The 20,102-nt window shown below is 55.3% G+C and overlaps 3 protein-coding genes across 10 annotated transcripts in view; 2 read left to right on the top strand and 1 right to left on the bottom strand.

Annotated features, from left to right (window-relative positions):
- The window catches only part of LOC127036596 (zinc finger protein 572-like), a 29,430-nt gene extending 10,789 nt beyond the window's left edge, over nucleotides 1-18,641 (bottom strand). For 2 of the 5 annotated variants that reach the window (XM_050927642.1, XM_050927643.1), the window contains exon 1: nucleotides 867-1,015. The gene's annotated coding sequence lies outside the window, so the exon portion shown is untranslated. Of the gene's footprint in view, nucleotides 1-866; nucleotides 1,016-13,927; nucleotides 14,803-15,094; nucleotides 15,213-18,443 lie in introns of those variants that run through there. The other 3 variants (XM_050927644.1, XM_050927647.1, XM_050927646.1) reach the window with 3 other exon arrangements.
- On the top strand, nucleotides 4,346-12,049 carry LOC127036580 (zinc finger protein OZF-like). Its single transcript, XM_050927615.1, has 3 exons — nucleotides 4,346-4,410; nucleotides 5,657-5,852; nucleotides 10,139-12,049. The coding sequence occupies exons 2-3, from the start codon at nucleotides 5,699-5,701 to the stop codon at nucleotides 11,425-11,427; spliced, it is 1,443 nt and encodes a 480-aa protein (XP_050783572.1). The 5' UTR covers nucleotides 4,346-4,410; nucleotides 5,657-5,698; the 3' UTR covers nucleotides 11,428-12,049.
- Nucleotides 18,642-19,224: 583 nt separating the features above from the next.
- The window catches only part of LOC127036574 (zinc finger and SCAN domain-containing protein 31-like), a 41,652-nt gene continuing 40,774 nt past the window's right edge, over nucleotides 19,225-20,102 (top strand). The window contains exon 1 of one of the 4 annotated variants that reach the window (XM_050927604.1): nucleotides 19,225-19,300. The gene's annotated coding sequence lies outside the window, so the exon portion shown is untranslated. The remainder of the gene's footprint in view (nucleotides 19,301-20,102) is intronic. The other 3 variants (XM_050927601.1, XM_050927609.1, XM_050927606.1) reach the window with 3 other exon arrangements.

Below are 20,102 nucleotides of genomic sequence, written 5' to 3'. Positions count from 1 at the left end.
TCTCTCACTCTCAGGCAGGTTTTTGAATCCTTTAATTATTCTTGTGGCTCTTCTCTGACCCCTCTCCAATTTTTACCATCCTTCTTGAATTGTGAGCACCAAATTGGGCACAGATTCCAGCAGTGGTCACACCAGGACCAAATACAGAGGTAAAATAATCTCCCTACTGATACTCAAGATTCTCCTGTTTATACAGCCTAGAATTGTATTAGCCTTTTTGGTCACAGTGTTGCACTAGGACCTCATATTCAGCTGATTATCCCCCTCAACCCCCAAATCTTTGTCAGCATCATTAAATCCCAGGCTAGAGCCCCCCAACCTGTAAGTGTGGCCTGCATTCTTTGAAGGGGGGGTTGTGTGGAATTGATCATAGCCCGAGTCCTTTTAGCTCTGATGCGTCCGATGGAGCAAACAGGTCCCTATCAGCACTTAGCTATGGGGGAGATTTATCCACTGGGAGGACCCCATGGCTAATTTCGGGGGGGGGGGTCAGTAATGATGGAAGAGTTTAATACGGAGAATTAACACACAGCCCCCATTCTTCTGTCTCCTCTGTGCTGCCTCTCCTCTCCCTGTAACTTCCCTCACTGGGCAGAGCTGGTTAAATCTACCACCTTGCACTGTCTCTCTCACTCTGACTTATTCCCACCCCCCTTCCCTTCCTGACTCTATCCCCAGACACGCAAAGGGAAACCCTCCCAGGGCCTGTTCAGGACCCCCTCTGCCCTGGTACCGCATCCCAGCTCCCTCCTGCAGGGACCTCAGCAAGGGAGCAGATTCCCAAGAGATCGGACGCTCCTGGGGCTGTTTGTGCAGAGTAACTTTCCTGCTCATCCCCAGCCCTTCCCTCCAGTTCTCTCTGTTACCTGGACCCTCTGGCTCAGGTGTTAATGTCGGGGCTGCCCTAGGAGGCTGGTTCCTATTGGAGAGGGTTACATCCCAGCTGGGCACAGAGGGGACTTTAATGAAGATCTGTCCCCGGCACAGACCCCAGGGCTCTGGGATCACATTCACAATGGAGCCAGCAGCAGCAGTGTCTAACCCAGGAAGCTCAACCCCCATATCCTGAGCAGAGAAATCAGAGACAAATGCTGCCAGGGGGCTAAATCTAAAGAAACCCTTCTGATGCTACAACACCACCCCTCTCGTCCAGACACTGAAATGCAGCACGGGAGTCTTGGAGCTGGATCAAATAAAAAACAGAGGCTGGAGACCAACATTCAACTCATCAATCAAGGGTTGCACTGTGTTCCCAGCCAGCCAGCCTCAGATCTAGCCTGGGCCCATTCCTGCTCAGTACTGACAAACTCAAGCATCCAGTAATCAGACTGGCTTCAAAACCCTGAGGTGTGTTTTGAAGGAACCACATTTGAGCTTCCTTTCCCATGGCTCCTGGTGCCTGAGCCTTTATGGTGCCCTCCACTCACCTTTTTAACCTTTTCCTCTTCAACTGCGAGGGCTGGAAAGTGACTTATCATTTGTTTCTGACTCATGTGGTCCCCGGAGCTGGGGTTTTAAGAAACCCACCAAATATCATGAGGCTTGTCTAAAAATCCTTAAAGTTGGCTGCACTCAGCCAAAGCGCATCAGAAACTGGTTCAGCCAGAGTTGGGTTTCCAAAGGGCAGGAAGCACAGTGGGGGCTGGGCTCAAGCTCCCCAGTCCCTTAGGATTCATGCCATGTTTCACCTGCCCATCAATGAACCTCACTTCCCCATCAGGGGGCTCAACCCAGCTTGCCCTATTGAGAACACTGGAGTTTCTGTCTCAGGCACTTTTACAGCTCCCATAGTATCTGAGCCCCTCAAAATCTATCCCCAAAGCACCCCTGGAAGGAAAGGGAGGGTTATCATCATCCCCAGCTCAGAGGTGGGGAGCTGAGACCAGGAAAGATGAAGCGATTCGACCAAGGTCACACAGCTAGTCTGTGCCAGAGCCAGGTCTCCCACATTCCAGGCTCACATCCTAAACCTTGGGCTAGCCTTCCTTTCCACCCTGCTCTGTGATGGAAGCGATTCTCCCCTGGTCCTGAAGAACAGAGAGGAATCCGGGATGAACTCTCATGCTGCATCTCCAGGAAGCACAACCCAAAGCAAATGAGGGGGAACGCAGCCATCTCTGTGCCCTTCTGATCCCAGACTGCCAGTGGGGCTGAAATGGGGCCTGGCATAACATAGGAAGGCCACAAGGCCGCTCTATGTTACAGCAGCCTCCCTGGTGCAGCAGTGCAAGACAGAACAGCTGTTGTGACGTGTACTGCAGCCTCACCCAGCTTTGCTACAAGAGCCCCAAGGTTTGCATTTCCCCTGGGTTGCAGCACACACACATTCCCAGATTGCCTGAGAGAACATCTGAGCTCTCTCCTTGGAAGATCAGACACTAGGGTGATAGGCACCATTGTTAAGAGCCAGGATGGACATTGTCCATCAGACATTTCCCCTTATTTAAATTGAATCAGCTTAAAAACCACTTTAGTTAAACTGTGCAAAACCATGTGGACACTTCTGTTGGTTTCAATTGGCTAGATCAGTTTGGCTGGGCCCTGTGCACAAGCTAAGCCGGGTTTGGAGTGACATAACCTGTGGGATGACAGCTGTGACTTGAATGACGTGGAAGTAGAAAGCAGGCAGCTGGACTCTGGGATGGCGTTATCAGCACCGGGCGGGGCTCAGTTTGCAGAAGGATCTGACCCCATCTGGTTGGATGACATTAAGTGCACAGGGGCAGAAGTTGCCATGATGTGCCTCTGCTTTGGGGTCACTGTCCCACCTTCCATCTGATGGGCCCTAGGTTCTCTATGCTTGGTGCCTCCTCTAGGGCATTGCAGAGAGTGGGTGCAGGGAGCACAGGGCCATGATTTACCCCTAGGAGGGTAAATTCATAGAAGGGGAAGGGGTGGGACGGGGAATGGGGGGGGATGGGTAACAGAATCACTGCCTCTGCCCCCACTCCTCATGGCAATAACCACTGCTAGCCCCTAACCACACAGACACAACACGTGCCACAGGAGTGGCTGAGGGATATACTTAAGGAGGCAGCTCTCCGTGGTGTGGAGCTGAACTCCATGCTGCTTTGAGAACTTGACTATACCAATGACATGGTCTTGCTGGCTCACTTTGGCCAACATCAGCTGCAGTGATTCATCAACCTGCTCGGGCAACAGCAGTGAGCATTAGGCAGGTTATTAATTGGGACAAAACTCACTCCATGGCCATTGCCCAAAGAGCCTCCAGACTACAGCAGTGCTGTATTAACCTGACCACATGGGACACTGAGCAGGAGGCAACTATTGATTACTTGGCAAGATTCAGGAGGGTCAGAAATTAATATCAGGACAACAATGACTCAGCTGGGGACACCCCAAGCTCTCAGTGACTCCCTGCCCATCTCAGTTAGTAAATGCCCTATGCTGTAGAAATGCTGAGGATAATTATCCCTCCCCAGCCTGTCCTGAGGCACTTCGCAATGTTGCCAACTCTCACAATTTTCTTTTGAGTCTTGGGTTGCTTGGTGTTTTTTCCTTAAAGCCCCAGGTCCTGGAGTCCTGTGATTACAGAGCACATGGAGAATAGTAGCCAGATCGGTCCCTTTCAACAGGACAGGAGCTTATTGTAACATGGTTCCCTTCCCTGACTAGCTGCTAAGGTGCTACACATCTAGGTGTAGAGCAGTCCTTGGGGTGCAGAACACAGAGGTGCTGGAGCTAGGGGTGCTGCTGCCCCTGCTTGAAGCAATTTCCATCATATACAAGATTTACAGTTTGATTCAATAGCTCTCAGCACCTCCCACTAGACAAATTGTTCCAGCAGCACTGCCAGGACTCCTGACTCTTACAAGGATCCAGACGGCCAATGCCCATGGCGAGAAAACAGAACAATCACCCCACCCCTCCCCTCCCCCAGGAGCTGGGTCCCCTCCAGAAACAACCCAAACAGCTTCTCACAAGGTAGGCTGGTGGGGGGGAAGGGAATTCCCAGACACTCCCGAGCTTCCCTGCCCCCAACCAGCCCAGACAGGCCCCTCCCAACCCCAACTCCCTGCACTGACCCCCCCAGCCTGGTTCCTCCCACCTCCGCGCCCTGCTCTCCGCACGCAGCCCCCAGCCCAGGGCTGCAGGACCCCTCCCCGGCGCCCCCTGCCCCCGCCCCTGGCGGCAGAGGGGCAGCCCCACGGACACGAGACCCCGGAGGGGTGAAAGGCACCGGGGGGGCGGCTCCGTCCAAGGCCGGACTGAACTCCCCCGCCCAGGAGACGGGCCCAGCTGGGTAGAGGGCGGGGCCGGACCTGACTGACAGCGATCGCCGCCAATCCCCGCTCGGAAAGATTAACCCTGTGCTGGCCGGGGAGTAAGCTTTGTCTGGGGAACCCGCCTCCCGAGTCCCCCTGCGGCCGGGCCGGGCCGGGCGGCGAGGTGAGGGGCGTCTGGGAGCTAGCGGGCAGGGAGCTGGGGGGGATGGGGGGCGCTAGCTGTGCTGGGGAGCAGGGAGCTGGGGTTATAGGTGGGGGATGAGCTGGGGGGCAGGGAGCTGGGGTTATAGATGGGGGATGAGCTGGGGGGCAGGGAAGAGCTTGGCTGTGCTGGGGGGCAGGGAGCTGGGGGGCACGGAGGGGGCTAGCTGTGCTGGGGAGCAGGGAGCTGGGGTTATAGGTGGGGGATGAGCTGGGGGGCAGGGAGCTGGGGTTATAGATGGGGGATGAGCTGGGGGGCAGGGAAGAGCTTGGCTGTGCTGGGGGGCAGGGAGCTGGGGGGCACGGAGGGGGCTAGCTGTGCTGGGGAGCAGGGAGCTGGGGTTATAGGTGGGGGATGAGCTGGGGGGCAGGGAGGAGCTTGGCTGTGCTGGGGGGCAGGGAGCTGGGGGGATGGGAGGGGCTACCTGTGCTGGGGAGCAGGGAGCTGGGGTTATAGGTGGGGGATGAGCTGGGGGGCAGGGAGGAGCTTGGCTGTGCTGGGGGGCAGGGAGCTGGGGGACATGGGGGGGGCTAGCTGTGCTGGGGAGAAGGGAGCTGTGGTTATAGGTGGGGGATGAGCTGGGGGGCAGGGAGGAGCTTGGCTGTACTGGGGGTCCGGGAGCTGGGCTTACAGGTGGGGGGGATGAACTGAGGGGCAGGGAAGGGGCTAGCTGTGCTGGGGAGCAGGGAGCTGTGGTTATAGGTGGCGGATGAGCTGGGGGGCAGGGAGGAGCTTGGCTGTACTGGGGGGCAGGGAGCTGGGCTTACAGGTGGGGGAAATGAACTGGGGGGCAGGGAAGGGGCTAGCTGTGCTGGGGAGCAGGGAGCTGTGGTTATAGGTGGGGGATGAGCTGGGGGGCAGGGAGGAGCTTGGCTGTACTGGAGGGCAGGGAGCTGGGCTTACAGGTGGGGGGGATGAACTGGGGGGCAAGGAAGGGGCTAGCTGTGCTGGGGGAGCAGGGAGCTGAGGTTATAGGTGGGGGATGAGCTGGGGGGCAGGGAGGGGCCTAGCTGTTCTGGGGGTCCGGGAGCTGGGGTTAAAGGTGGGGGTATGAGCAGGGGCCGGGGGCTAGCTGTGCCCCTTGTGGCCTCTGTCTCCTGCTCTTTCCCCTGCATTTGGCTCTGGAATGGTTGGAGCTAACTCTGTCCCCCATCCCGACGTCCCCCCAGCCCCTGGCTGCCCGGTCACCCATGTGGTTGGTTCCCAGGTCACAGTGTGTGTGAAGGTTGAGGATGTCACCCCAGAGGAGATGGATGCCCCTGAAGCATTATGGGAATCTCAGAGCACCCAGCTGGAGCCACCACAGCCCCATCCCGCATGGGGATCCCCAGAGGAGGCAGCACTGAGGAAGTGTGAGCTGCCAGGTGCCCCTGCAAAGGAGCCTCGAGCTGGAGAAGAAATGGGTAATGAGCTCATGAAGGGGCCTGGGTCAGGTCTTCCCCGGGGCACTGAGGGGACAATGGGGAAGGGAGTCCCTTGGGCTGAGTATGTGTGGGGGAAAAACAGGGGAGTGGCTGCCTCCGGCTGTGGGGGTTTCCCCAGCAGGATTACTGCCTGGGGAATGTGGGAGGCTGGGGGGAAGGGGGTGGCCAGTGGGTGTCTCCTAGATGACATAGTGGCCCAGGCAGTGGGGATGGGACTGTGGGAGCTGAATGGCCCCATAGCCAGCAGCAGTGAACCGCCCTTGTGGTGGTCTTTTCAGTGGTATTAGCCAGCAGGTGCCGTCCCCCACCCCCAGGGCCAGCGCTTCCATTTAGGCGACCTAGGCGGTTGCCTAGGGTGCCAGGATTTGGGAGGGCGGCAGACTGCTCCGGTGGACCTCCCGCAGGCGTGCCTGCGGAGGGTCTGCTGGTCCTGCGGCTCCGGTGGAGCATCCGCAGGCACGGCTGCGGCAGGTCCACCAGAGCCGCAGGACCAGCGGACTGTCCGCAGGAACGCCTGCGGGAGGTCCACCGGAGCCGCGAGACCTGCGAGCCTTCCCTGCGCCTAAGGCGCCAAAAACCCTGGCGCCGCTCCTGCCCACCCCCATACACTCTCTTGGTCTGGGGGGCGGGTCCCACAGGTCCCCCCCCCAGAGATGCAGGCTATTCAGACCATGACAGTCTTCACTGCAGAAAGGCCCTAGAATCCTCAGCAGGAAGGCCTGAGGCAGTAGACGCTTATGGGACATTATTGGGGTGCTCCCAGCCTGGGACTTGAGAGGAAATCCCTGGAGCTGTGATCCATCCCCAGGGCAGCCCTTCCAGGGTAGCAGTGATGAGAGCTGTAATGCAGAGGGCTCTGTGTTTCCAGCTCCCTAACCTGACTCAGGGTTCTGTGCAGATGCTGTCAGATGGGAATTTTCACCTTTCCCAGGCTGTTATGTCCAGTGAGTGGGGTTCTCCGTTGCTTGGCCTGGGTACCCGCCCAGCCCATTTCAGAAATTGTAGCTCTTCCTAGATACATATCTCTCTCCTGGGTATGGCTTGGGGGGACGTGGTAACAAAGTCCCTGATCCCAAGGCTAGAGCAGCGTCAAGACTCCGGTGTAATGGTTTCACTGCATCCGCTGCTCTCCGCTGGGGAGGAACGGAAACAATCGGAAGGGACTACAAAAGAGTTGTCCCTTGTGAGCAGGGCTGGAAATGACCTGCCCATGCACATCTGGCAATGGCTTTGCATAGCCTGGGCCGTACTGGGCCAAGGAGATCTCTGCCCAACACAGACATAAGTTTTCTATTGCATCAGATACCAGGCCCATGAGCTAGTGCCCGAGGTCAGAGGCCATCATCCTTGCAGTTCTTGGGCATGGCCACCGTTTTCCCTGTGAATCTTCCAAGGAGAGGGTATTGTTCCCAGCATACACGGATCATCACCATACTGAGATGTTCCCTCCACCTTCGCTCGAGCTGGTGCCACTGCTGTTTGGAAGGGAGATTCTGGGGCCTGAAGTCTCCCTGGAACCTCCCACTTCCTACAGGCCCAATATCTGGCTTGCTGGGTCTAACACAGAAACCCTCTCATTTTCCTCCCCATTGCTGGCAGCTCTGACAGGATTTCCTTCCCTGCTTGTGTCACTCCCAAGGCCCAGTGGCCCCTCTCAGCCCAAGAACCCATCCTGTTGTCAACCCAAGACCTGTTAGTCACCTCACTGGCTGAACCAAGGCAGGAAAGTTGGGGAGTCCAGACCAAGAATGATCTCTTAGACAGTGTTAGATACCAACCCGCCTGTGACCAGCATCCTTGACCCTTCTCCAATTGTGTTCAACTCGTGCCCCTCTGCCAATCACACTTTTACCATCACTTACAAGGTGGGATGGACCCAGCTCTAATGATGTCTTGTTTATGTGTGGTGCCAGCCAGGGCCTGAGTGGCCAAGGTGCTGCCAGCAAAGCATGTGACCTCTCTGGGTCCTGGGGTTGGCAGCTTTTCCCCAGATGTTTTACATTGTCCTGAGGCACAGGCAAATCCCCCATAAGTCTTTGGCTTTACATCCCCGCTCCTGCCAGTCCAGAGGTTCTGCTCTGCCAGCTTTACTGCTGCTCGGCTATCTGGATGGTAGATTCTCCTTTCCTGACACTGGATCCTGTGGTCTCAGCATGCACAGGTGGTGGTTCTCCAGCTGCTTCTTTGTGCTGTTCACCTGGCTTCATCAAGCATCTGCACAGTCACCTTCAGTCTATTGTCAATTTCCAGCGAGGGGGAGTCTCTAGGGGCTTGAGCCTTTTGCCTGTAGCTTCCCACACACAGCAAAGTGGGCCAGGACAACTTCTTTACTAGCTTTATGAGAGTCACAGTCCATCGTCCCTGGCTCTGGTGCCTTAGCAGCAAGGAGTGTGTCTGGTCTGAATGGCGACTCCTTACCTGTCCAGCCCCTAGGCCTTGCCATCCACTCATGCCCAGTCCTCTGTGTCTTCTTGTCCCAAGGCCTTAGGATCTCTGATGGGGGAGTGCAGAAAATGGAATCCATCCCCTCTCGGGCTCAATGTCATTCTCTGGGCTTGGAGAATGTCAGAGGGCAGTGGTGTGATCCATGTGGGAGTGAGATACCGCCTGCAGAATGAAACCCAGCCCTGCAGAGGGCAGTGCTGCCCAGCTGTGACATCCTCAGCTCAGCAAAGTGACTCTGAGCGGGGACACAGCTCCAGATTCTCACCCCAGCTGCAGGTTCCTGTGGCGTAACAATTGGAGTCCTGTGGTCCATTCCCTAGGCTCTTGCTAAGAATAGCACACACAGAGCAGCCGGTATCTCTAAAGAAGCTGTTCTAACACAAGTTCTTTTTCTGGTCAAAAGTAACTTTTTTTCTGAATTGAAACTTTTTGTGAATGTTGCTGACACTTGATATTTGCCATTTTTGTGCCTATTTAAAATCAGACTCTTTAGCTACATTCCCATCACATAAAACCTACTTCTACATAAATTAAATATTTCAGTTATGATTTTCCTAAAATATTTTTATTTAATTTTAAAGTCAGAAACCCAACTCAGGTCAAAACTATAACAGGGTTTGGCCAAAACTATAACAAGGTTCAAAAAGGGATTAGATAAGTTCCTGGAGGATAGGTCCACCAATGACTATCAGCCAAGTTGGTCAGGGATGCAACCCCATGCTCTGGGTATCCCTAAACCTCTGTTTGCCGGAAGCTGGGAGTGGATGACATGGGATGGATCACTCAATGATTTCCTGTTCAGTTCATTCCCTCTGGGACACCTGGCATTGGTCACTGTCAGAAGACAGGATACTGAACTAATTGGTCTGACCCAGTATGGCCGTTCTTATGTAACCCCCCCACCCCCAAGTGGTCTATTTTGACCCCAGGGGACAAAACAACTTTGACACTTCAAAGTTGTTTGTGAAGATATCTCTGTTTTTCAGTCATCTCTAACGTGGAAGTGGATATAGGTGGGGAGCATGATCACTGTCTAAAAACAGCCTGGAAAGCAGCTCGGTCTAGTGCGGCAGGGGCTCCAAAGAGATTGGTTAGTGCAATTTACAAGGAGATTGATCTGCAGAAGAATGAATGAATTGGGGCCTGAACGGAGAGCAGGATTTATTAGTAGTAGTTTCAAATTTTAAAACCCAACTCGGTGCTCTTCCAGTGCTCTGGGTGTGTATCCTACACCTTAAAAACACCAGCAGTAAATACATCCATCTCAGCCCACCCCCTCCTCACAGCCTTAGTGAGAAGAGAGAAAGATGGGCTTTGCAGCATGCTGGCACTCTAACACGTCTGGGCTCTGATGGACCAAGTGGAGGAGCGAGATCCAACATTGGGATTCCTCCCAGAGAACTTCCTGCCAGTAGCTTCCTCTCGCAGAGGATCCAACTCAAGCACCTCTGCTGATCTCAGCTGTGGCAGCATAGCACCAGGAGAGGTGATCCCTCACGTAACCAGGAGCCAAGAAAAGGAGAGGGCTGGGGATAAGGAGTCTGGGTGGGAGAAGAGCTAAGGAGATGGGACAGAGAGGGGGCAGAGGGGGTTTGGAGGGGAAGTGATGGGACTGGAGGAGAAAAGCTATTGTGGGCACTGGGGAAAGAGGAAGGAGATGGGGATGCAGGGTATTCTGGTTGTGCCTCTCCATAGCTCCCTATTTCTGCACAGCTGACAGAGGGGCTCCTGCTGGGGGTCTCTCCAGTGGAGGATGTGCAGTCACTCCCACTATTGGACATACGAGAGATGAAATAATCTCTGGATTCTCTTCCATCCAGCAGGTGCTGGAATCCTGAGCCAGGCTGAAGAGCAGTGTCGCTACGAAGGGCCTGAAATGGTGTGGCCCCCGAATGTATCACAGAGTGGCTCAGGAGAGAGCATTACCCACAGACCTGAGCAGGGAGGAGCCTGCAAGAGGCAGAAGAAGATCCCAGTGGGGAAGGAGCCAGGCCCCCCAAAGGAACATGACGGCAGATTCAGGAAACTAACCCAGCTCTTTGCACAGGGGAGACCTCAAACCACAGGGGATCTTCACCACGAGCAACAGCATAGATGTCGAGACTGTGGGGAAAGCTTCAGGGAAAAGCAGGAGCTCACGGCTCACAGCAAGGTCCATGAGAGAGAGAGACGCTATCCCTGCGCTGAATGTGGGAAGCGATTCAGCTGTCCAGCACATCTCAAAACCCACCAGAGAAGCCACACACGCGAGAAGCCCTACTCATGTGGAGAGTGTGGCAAACTCTTTGGCTATCTCTACACGCTGACTACCCACCAGAGAACTCACACGGGGGAGGGCTTGTTCCCCTGTGACAAGTGCGGGAAAACCTTCACCAGCCCCTCGGACCTCAACAAGCACCAGCGCTCCCACACGGGTGAGCGGCCCTACCCCTGCGCCGAGTGTGGGAAGCGCTTCAACCGGCTCTCCAACCTGAAGATGCACCACAGGACTCACACGCAGGAGAGGCCCTACCCCTGCGCCGAATGCGGGAGATGCTTTGGCCACCTCTCCACGCTCGTGAGGCACCGGAGAGCCCACACAGGGCAGAGACCCTTCCCCTGTGCTGAGTGTGGCAAGACCTTCACCACCAGGACAGGGCTGAGCAAGCACCAGAGAATCCACACAGGCGAGCGGCCCTACCCCTGTGGGGAGTGTGGAAAACGCTTTGGCTACCTCTGTGCTTTGACCACACACCAGCGGCTGCACATGGGGGAGAGACCCTTCTCCTGTGCTGAATGCGGGAAAACCTTCACCAGTCCCGCGGACCTGACCAAGCACCAGCGCTCCCACACCGGCGAGAGGCCCTACCCCTGTGCTGAGTGCGGGAAGCGTTTCAGCCAGCTCTCCAACCTGACGATGCACCAGAGGACTCACACACAGGAGAAGCCCTATCCCTGCACTGAGTGTGGGAAGAGCTTCAAGTACCTGGCTTACCTTACCATTCATGAGCGCTCCCACACAGGGGAACGGCCCTTCCCTTGTGACAAGTGTGGGAAGAGCTTCAGCAACAAGTCAGCTCTCACCCGGCACCAGAGAATCCACGCCAGAGCTGCAGGTGGGGACAAGTGAGGCCATCCCGGCTGAGAGCTCCGCTCCAGGCATTCACTAGGAATATCTGAAGTGGAGGAACAGAAAATGGTTCTACAGAGCCCAAGGGAAATCAGGAGTCAAAACCCAACTCCTGTTATCCCTTCACGCACAGCGTGGGTCTTGTCTTCGCTGCACAGTTAACCCTGGCTCTCATCTGGGTTTTAGCCCAACCTACTGCTACCCACACAGAGAGTCTTCTGACCCATGATTCAGGGTGCTTTAATTCCAGGCTAGTTTACAAAGCTGGGAATATAGATTAGAGCTCAGGCTGTCATTAAACTCAGGCTAAAACTCACCCACATTGCAGTGAGGACACAGGAAAAGTCCCCTCAATGCTCATAGTCTTCCAGTGCTTTCCCACAATGCATCCCGAATAATAGACAGGTTCTTCCATCATTGACTGGGAAGGAATCGTACAGCATCTCAAAACAAAGAACCACAGGTCTTTCCTCAGACCGCATACACACGGGGAAGTGTAGACACAGTAATGCAGGTAGGGCTTGCAGTAGGGATGTTCACACCTGAGTTAGGCTAACCAGGGTGCCCAGACCCAAGTGCCAATCACCTAAGTTAACTGTATTAAAACTTACTCCAACGGTGATGAGGAGGGCTGGCCTTTGCTTTGTTCTTCTGAGGGGTCTCAGGGCCTGAACCTCCCAGCAGTGCCTGATCACTTTGGGCGTGTCCACATGGCAGAGTGTAAGCATGTCTGGATTTCCGTGCCTGTGAACTCATGCTTGCCAGGCTTGTTTGTGAGTGTCCACCCTGCAGAGCCCCACACGATCCAGACCCATGTAGCCATGTTCACAGTCACATGGCAGCGACAGGGGTTTGGCGCTAGGATTTCTGGGGGTGTATGCCAGGGTGCTGGAGCCACTCTAGGAATTGATTTGTGGTGTATTGTGAGAGAGCTTGTCTGTCTTTCCCAAACTCCTTTGTGTTGGAAGTGTTCTTAGCCCAGCAACAACTGTAGCTAAGGCACTTCAGCCCTGCACACTTCTTGCTTCTGCCCACTCCAGCTGGTGCCACACCATCAATCCAGCATTGTTGAAATTGCAGTTCCTGCTTGTGGCGTCACTGTTATCGCAGAGTATGGGTGGAGGGGCTAATGACAGCAGACAGCATTTTAGCACAAGTTGCTGACCCACAGATGGTAGCAGTGGGTCTTGGAGGGGAGTTAATTCTTGGCAGACTGATGACATCTTTTGCATTCTGTAGTTGCTATGGATTGTCTATATGTAGACCAGGGCTTCTGATGCAGGATGGCTAGCACAGTGTGGTGGGGTCACATCATCTTGCAGACCTGGGGTGACCAGCAGTGGCTCCAGAACTCCTGCATGAGGAAGCAGAACTTCCTGGAGCTGTGTGAGGAGCTTGCCAGGCCACACCAGTCTGTGCCTGTGACTCCATCCCCCCTTCCACTGGGATCTCCAGTTCCCCCAGGCTAAAACCCATTTGGTCCCCACTCAAAAGCCTGTGATGCAGGACTGTGGACTCTGCGCTCGAGGTGGGGATGGGTGCTCGGTCAACAGCCCTGTAGTAAGGGCAGGTAGTTGTCAGGTGCCAGCCTTTGCCTTGTGGTAGATGGCTGTGCAGAGCGAAGATGCACATTACAAACCTAATGATCATCTGCTGGATTCCCACCCCACCTGCCTCTGCAAGATCTTGTCATACAAGGGAATGTTTTGGGTGCTTCTCCCAAACTCAGGTTCCCTGCTATACACACACCAGAGATTAACCCAGCTAGCATCATGCTGGTGGGCAACTTCTCTCACTGCTCAGCAGAGCTGTTCTGAGCTGCCCAAACATGGAGCAGGCTGCATGGAATGAAGGGCGTACATAAACCAACAGGGATTATCTAAACACCAGCTCAGCTACATATGTGTTGCTGAGGGGGTTGGAGCACAACTTTAACCCAGTGTAAACACTCTGGGGAAGCAACCATTTTTTGTACAGGACCTAGCACGATGGGGGCCTGGTCCACCACTTGGGCTCCTGGACACTACCATAATATAAATAATAACCGCAGCTAGGCAAGCAAGCATGTTTTTTAAGGGTTGTGTGGGGATGCTAGGCTAAAACCCATGTAAGAACACAAGCTAAGCCAGCAGTGTAGAACTACCATCCCCTCTTGAAAGGAGCTGAAGGGGTCATGGATGCAGAGATGATGGCAGACTGAGTTAGAGTGAATGGACAGGCTACAGCACCCCCCCCCTTCAGTCTAACAGGAGGTGAGGCTGAGACTTGTGATGCGATGCACAAGGGTGGGGATGGGGTGGAGGGCTGACTTTCAGGGCCATCTGACAAACCCTCTGCTCCTAGGGGACGTGGTGCTGAAGGGCTTTCCCAGGAGAAGCCCACAGGAGCTGGATGGGACAAGGTGCTATGCTGAGCACTTTGCAGAGAGCTGGCTGTGTGCTCTAGACAGCAGCAGAGGTGCAGAATAGCTGCCTTGCGGAACAGGGCTGGGGTACCTTACCTGAAGTTTCTGTGTAAGGGAGCTGTCTGCACTGCTTTGTTCCTACCACTCTCCAGGGAAACAGGACTTGTGTACAGCTTCTGAATAAACAGATTACACCACGATAATACTCTGGCTCCTTCCGTGCAGCCCAGTTAGCAGAACCCGGTGGGAGAAAGGGGCCTGGTGCTCCAGAGGCAGTAACACGATTGCAGAATTTCCATGGAGAATGGAAGAGCGCCTGTCCCTGTGCACAGCTATTCGTTTGATTGTTTGGGGAGGCAGCACTCTGAGGAACTCGCCCCAAGATGTTACAAGAGTAAGAACCAGGGTAGCCAGAATTGGTGCAGGCCCAAGCCATTGGGCTGGTTTGTTTGCATCCTCACTGAGTGCCCAGAAGAGCAGTTCACGCTTTGGAGCAGGTGACCTGCTGTTCCCATGCAGACATCACGCACTCTGTAGCACTGGGCTCCCACAGCCAGCAGAGCAAAGCCAGACTTGCAACTTCAGCTGCCACCGCGGTTAGCAAGTCGTGTGCGCTGTGACTGGACGCTGTTTTTCCTGCAGTCCTGGGGGGCTAAGGACCCCTCTGCACCCAGGCCTTGGGTACAACAGGCAAAGAAGGACCTGTAGTTCACCGTTAGTCCAGCGCCTCCGCTGGCGGTAGTGGCAGTGCAAGCTGTGATGAAGATGCAGGATTTTAGTGCTGTTAGCACTCTGCCAGTTAGGGTGAGATGTTCGGCAGATTGTCCCAAGAAGATCTCATAGCTTTGGTCAAGGGTTTGGTGCTGAAAACCAGGGTGCCCCAGGAAAACAGCTCTGAGCTGTCGGGGCAGGATGGCTGGGTGTCCCTTTGCAAACGCTTGGTGAGTTGCCACAAGAAGAGGGAAGATGCTCTGCATAAGGAATACAAGGGATTAGAAACTTCAGATGAGGAATGGGCTGGTGGGGAGGGGACTCCAGTGAAAGTGGAGGAAGAGGAGGAGGATGTAAATCAGCCACTACAAACTCCAAGACATTCCTAATCTGGGAGTCTGGCCTCAGGCCCAGAGAGTGCTGAGAGCTGGTTATGTGGAACAAGCCTCACCCCCTTTATGCTTGGAGAATTCCCCTGCTTGTACCCATGCCAGAGATGGCAGATCAAAATGATCTGCATATCCAAAAGGAGGCCTGTGAATTTGCTGTCACCTGCTGCTCGTATGTCTCAGTGTCTTGCTGTCCTGGCTACAGATCCTCTGCTGGTCCCTGGGCGTGATCTTCTCCTTGGTGCAGATCTCTGTCTTCAGCCATCAAAAGGCTGTAAAACTCTCCAGGCTCCCTGGCAGTGGAATTGCATGAAGCACAGGTGCTGCAAGTCCATACTGATGTCGCACCCTTGCAGGATGGCCCTTTTAACCTTCCCATAGGCTCCAGCACCTCGTGCATCCAGGCTCCTGTAGGCCTGTTGGGATTCCCCGATTTGGGTCACCCTCTCTCCTCCCAGTCACTGGCGGGCTTCAGCCATTCACTCAAAAGAAGCCAAGGCCTCATCCAGCATTATGTCTGACTGCTTTGTGTTTCCCCGTTAGGGCTAAAGCTGACACAACTTCATGCAGGGTCTATATAGGGCCAGCAGTGCCTCCTAAAATTGGACTCCAACACTGGAGCAAGCCCTCCTGTCCCTCACTCCTGACCACTTGTGCCATCTCAGGAGCTGCCCAAAGGTTGCTACGTGGATTTTCTCGGCTCCCTTTGGTTCCTTCCATGCATCAATTTTCACTTTAGTTACCTTCTCTCCTGGTGTCTGCACCTGGAGACTGAGGAGTTGACGGCTCCCCTGCTTTGCAACCATTCTCTGTCTGGGGACCCCAGCCTTATCCAAGCTCTCGGTCTCAAACTTCCATATTTCACTCCTGTTCCTGCTGGAAATAACCAGTCTCTAGTCTCGCACTTGAGTGTCTAGTGTTTAAATCTCACTTTCCACAACAGGTCACAACCCATCATCTAGGCTGGATTGGGCAGTATGAGACCAGGTAGTAACAGTGCAGAGGGGGCAAGTTTTTAGACAAAGCAACTGTTTGGTCCCTGTGTGGTGCGAGGGGCTTCTGGCAGGTGTCAGATGGAGAGATAGAAAGAGAGCCAAATTCACTGCCAGAAACCCAGGTCAGGTTGCCTAGTGCCCTTCCAGCACGCTGAGTGTCACCAAACCTACAGCTCTGAAAATCAGCAACTACAGAGTTAAGGAAACATCTCCCAAACTGCAGCCTCACACAATCTTTCCTCTGCCCCTGGGACTCGCAATTGGTATGAGGACCACATCAAACCTGCCCTATCCCTAACAGTGGTTGCTGGTTCCTAGGCTGTGTCTTACACAATCCTGTATCATCATTCCTCTCATCTCCTTGCAGGGCTAGTAGGATAAGTGGCCAATCCAGGATGCAGTTGCAGCTGGTTGTCAGCGTTTGCCCTGCCAGCAGAGGAGGGTGCAGCTGCAGCTAGTGGGCAGGAGATCCCCCGTTTCCTGACTGGGCCATGCAGAGAGTCATGTAAATTATCCCAGTGGTCCCTTGACTCGAAATCTCACACTCTATGATAATGTTTGTAATAGGCTATAGTGTTTTAGGGCCACTAGAACAGCTTCCCCTCTCTTCTCAGGGGTGACAGGGAAATAGAGGAGCATTTCATCCCCTGCATGTTCTCAGTGCCTAACAAAGCCCTACCCTGCCTTGGATTACACACACCACTCTGCTGCATACTAGTTCTGACCAGTACTAGCAGTCTGGTACAAGGCTCAGTCCGGGTTCACAGAGGTGATGTTCCTGAAGGATTCCTTACCAGAAGGATGGATGGATGTAAGCAACTACTGAATCCTGAGAGGGGCGTTTTGACTAGGGAAATTCTCAAGTTCAGGTTGCACTGAGCTATCTCGTGTTTGCTAAGTCTGGCTTCAACTCACCCTTTTTCCTAGTGAAGACAAGGCCTTGGAGTTTCCCCCACACTGCCCTTAGACATTTTCCCTGCTGTCCTCCAACACTCAGAAAGAATACAGGCCTGTTATCTCTGATGAAGACAGGCTGGGGCCTTGCTCAGAGGGGATGTTTTCTAGACAGTCTTCCTACATACATGGATTTTGGAGCACTTTGGATAATGGGCCCTAGTGCTCCTCTATAATACAGCCTGCACCCAGGGAATGACTTCCAAGAGTAGCCCCCTGGAGAAGGACAAAGGCAGAGGGTGGCAATGTGCCCATCAGCCATTCTCTAAACCAGCTGAGCAGAACATTTGAACTCACGCTCCTCAGCATTGCTTTAATTCATAGACTGTGGTCCCGGCTTCCTAAGCCACCCACCAACCATAACAGGAGTTGAGCTTGTCCACAAAGCTAGTGACCAGAGTCAGTGCCCAGGCTCCTGGTGCACCTGTCTCACAGTGCCTGCACAAATCACTTTCACTAGCACCTGAGCCCATTTGTAGAGTCACACAAACCTCTAGTAACTGCTGAAATATTGCTTCCCTGGCCGGGCACAGAGCATTGGTCACTACCTGGGGTCAAACCCCGTTGGGTAAACTCTAGTTGGTGAGATGTGGTGCAGGGGCATGGATTCAGCCACAGCTGTGTGCCAAGAACATTATGAGAGCAAGCAAAGTGTACGGACCCTTTACTCCAGGTGCTGTATCTCTGGACCCCTGAGAGTGAGTGACCCCATTTTCACCAGAAATCCTACCCTGGGCCCTGATGATTTTTCATGGCAATGTGTGCTTGTGTGTGGACTTCAGAACAGTTTTAAAACACAGGCTCTTAACATTCTGAGTCGACTTCTGCTTCAATATGATGTGGCAAAGGGCACCCCATGATAAGGACCAGGTGGAGATGGGCTGGATTCTTAATGAACTCCCTCCCCAGTTAAAGTACAGGCAGTGGTGAGCTGGAGCCAGTTCGCACAGGTTCGCAAGAACTGGTTGTTAAATTTAGAAGCCGGTGTAGAATCGATTGCTAAAGGGATGGCCTGGCTTCCCCAGGGAGCAATTTAAAGGGCCTGGGGCTCCCAGCAGGGTCTGGAGCCCCAGGCCCTTTAAATTGCCACCAGAGCCCCACTGCTGGAGCCCTGGGGTAGGGCTGTGGGGAGCTATTTAAAAAGTCTGGGACTCCCCCTGCTTCTACCGCCCCTGCCCTTTAAATAGCCACCAGAGCCCTGCTACTACTCCAGGGCTCCTGCAGCTATTTAAAGGACCGGGGCAGTAGAAACAGGAAAGCCACGGGCTCTTTAAATAGCGCCCAAAGCCCTGGGATAGCGGGCAGCTCCAGCTGCCTCTGCTGCCCCAGTCCTTTAATAACTGCCAGAGTCCGGCAGCTATTTGAAGGGCCGGGGCGGTAGAAGCAGGGGAGCCCCAGCCCTTTAAATAGCCCCCGGGGCCCCAGGCTGCTGCTGTTACCCTGGTGGGGGAGGGAGGCGGAGAAACTTGTGGGTTCTGAGGGGGGCAGTCAGGGGCAGGATGTGGGTTGGGGTTGGATGGGTGGGGGGGGAGATGGGCACTGTGGGGCTTGTACTGTACTCACCGCGGCAGCACTTCGGCAGCAGGGGTGGAGGTGTCTTCACTCGCGCCAGGTGAAGGACCTGCTGCTGAAATGTCACCAAAGACCCGGAGTGAGTGAAGACACACACACACACACATACACACAAACCCGGAGTGAGTGAAGACACGCAAACACACACACACACACAAACCCGGAGTGAGTGAAGACACGCACACATACACAAACCCGGCGTGAGTGAAGACACGCACACATACACAAACCCGGCGTGAGTGAAGACACGCACACATACACACACAAACCCGGCGTGAGTGAAGACACGCACACATACACACACAAACCCGGAGTGAGTGAAGACACGCAAACACAGACACACACACACATACACACACACACACAAACCCGGAGTGAGTGAAGACACACAAACACACACCCCCCCGCCGCCGAAGTGCTACCGGTTCTTAGGCTCTTGGGAGCTCATCAGCGGGTCCAGGCGTTACCACACGTGTTTGTGCAGGGCTCTAAGCCCCTGTACATCGCCCCCAGCCCTGGGACCCCAGCTCCCTGCCCTGGCCCGGCACAGCCCCCCTTGTAACCCCAGCCCCCCGGCACAGCCCTGTAACTCCAGCACAGAGCCCCGGTAAGTCTGCGGGGAATTGCCCGCCTCGGCCTGGGCCCATCCCCGTGGAGCCGGGTCCCCGGGCTCCCGCTGCCCCCGCTCCCGGAGACGGGCCCTGCTGGGCAAGGGGCGGGGCAAGACCTGACTGACAGCGATCGCGGCCAATCCTCGCGCTGGGGATTAACCCTGCGCTGCCCGGGGCGGAAGCTCTTTGTCTGGGGAACCGGCCCGGCCTCCCCCTGCGTCCGGGCGGGGCGGCGAGGTGAGGGGGGGCGATGGGTGGGCCTGTCTGTGCTGGGGGACGGGAGAGTGGGGGCAGGGCCTGTCTGTGCTGGGGGGCAGGGAGCTGGGTTATGGGGAGCTGGGTTATGGGGCTGGTCAGTGGGGTGGGGGCAGGGCCTGTCTGTGCTGGGGGGCAGGGAGCTGGGTTATGGGGGTGGGTAGTGGGGTGGGGGTGGGGTCAGGGCCTGTCTGTGCTGGGTTATGGGGAGCTGGGTTATGGAGGGTGGGGTCAGGGCCTGTCTGTGCTGGGTTATGGGGAGCTGGGTTATGGAGGGTGGGGTCAGGGCCTGTCTGTGCTGGGGAGCAGGTAGCTGGGTTATGGGGGGTGGGTAGTGGGGTGGGGGTGGGGTTAGGGCCTGTCTGTGCTGGGGGGCAGGGAGCAGAGGTTATGGGGCTGGGCCGTGGAGTAGGGCAGGGCCTGTCTGTGCTGGGGGACGGGAGAGTGGGGGCAGGGCCTGTCTGTGCTGGGGGGCAGGGAGCTGGGTTATGGGGAGCTGGGTTATGGGGCTGGTCAGTGGGGTGGGGGCAGGGCCTGTCTGTGCTGGGGGATGGGGAGCTTGGTTATGGAGGGTGGGGTCAGGGCCTGTCTGTGCTGGGGGGCAGGGAGCTGGGTTATGGAGGGTGGGGTCAGGGCCTGTCTGTGCTGGGGGGCAGGGAGCTGGGTTATGGGGGTGGGTAGTGGGGTGGGGGTGGGGTCAGGGCCTGTCTGTGCTGGGGGGCAGGGAGCTGGGTTATGGAGGGTGGGGTCAGGGCCTGTCTGTGCTGGGTTATGGGGAGCTGGG

This window comes from Gopherus flavomarginatus, chromosome 18 (assembly GCF_025201925.1).
Source record: "Gopherus flavomarginatus isolate rGopFla2 chromosome 18, rGopFla2.mat.asm, whole genome shotgun sequence".
Lineage (NCBI taxonomy): Eukaryota > Metazoa > Chordata > Testudines > Testudinidae > Gopherus > Gopherus flavomarginatus.
Note: the sequence above shows the minus strand (reverse complement) of the source record. Positions and strands in the feature narration are given on the sequence as shown.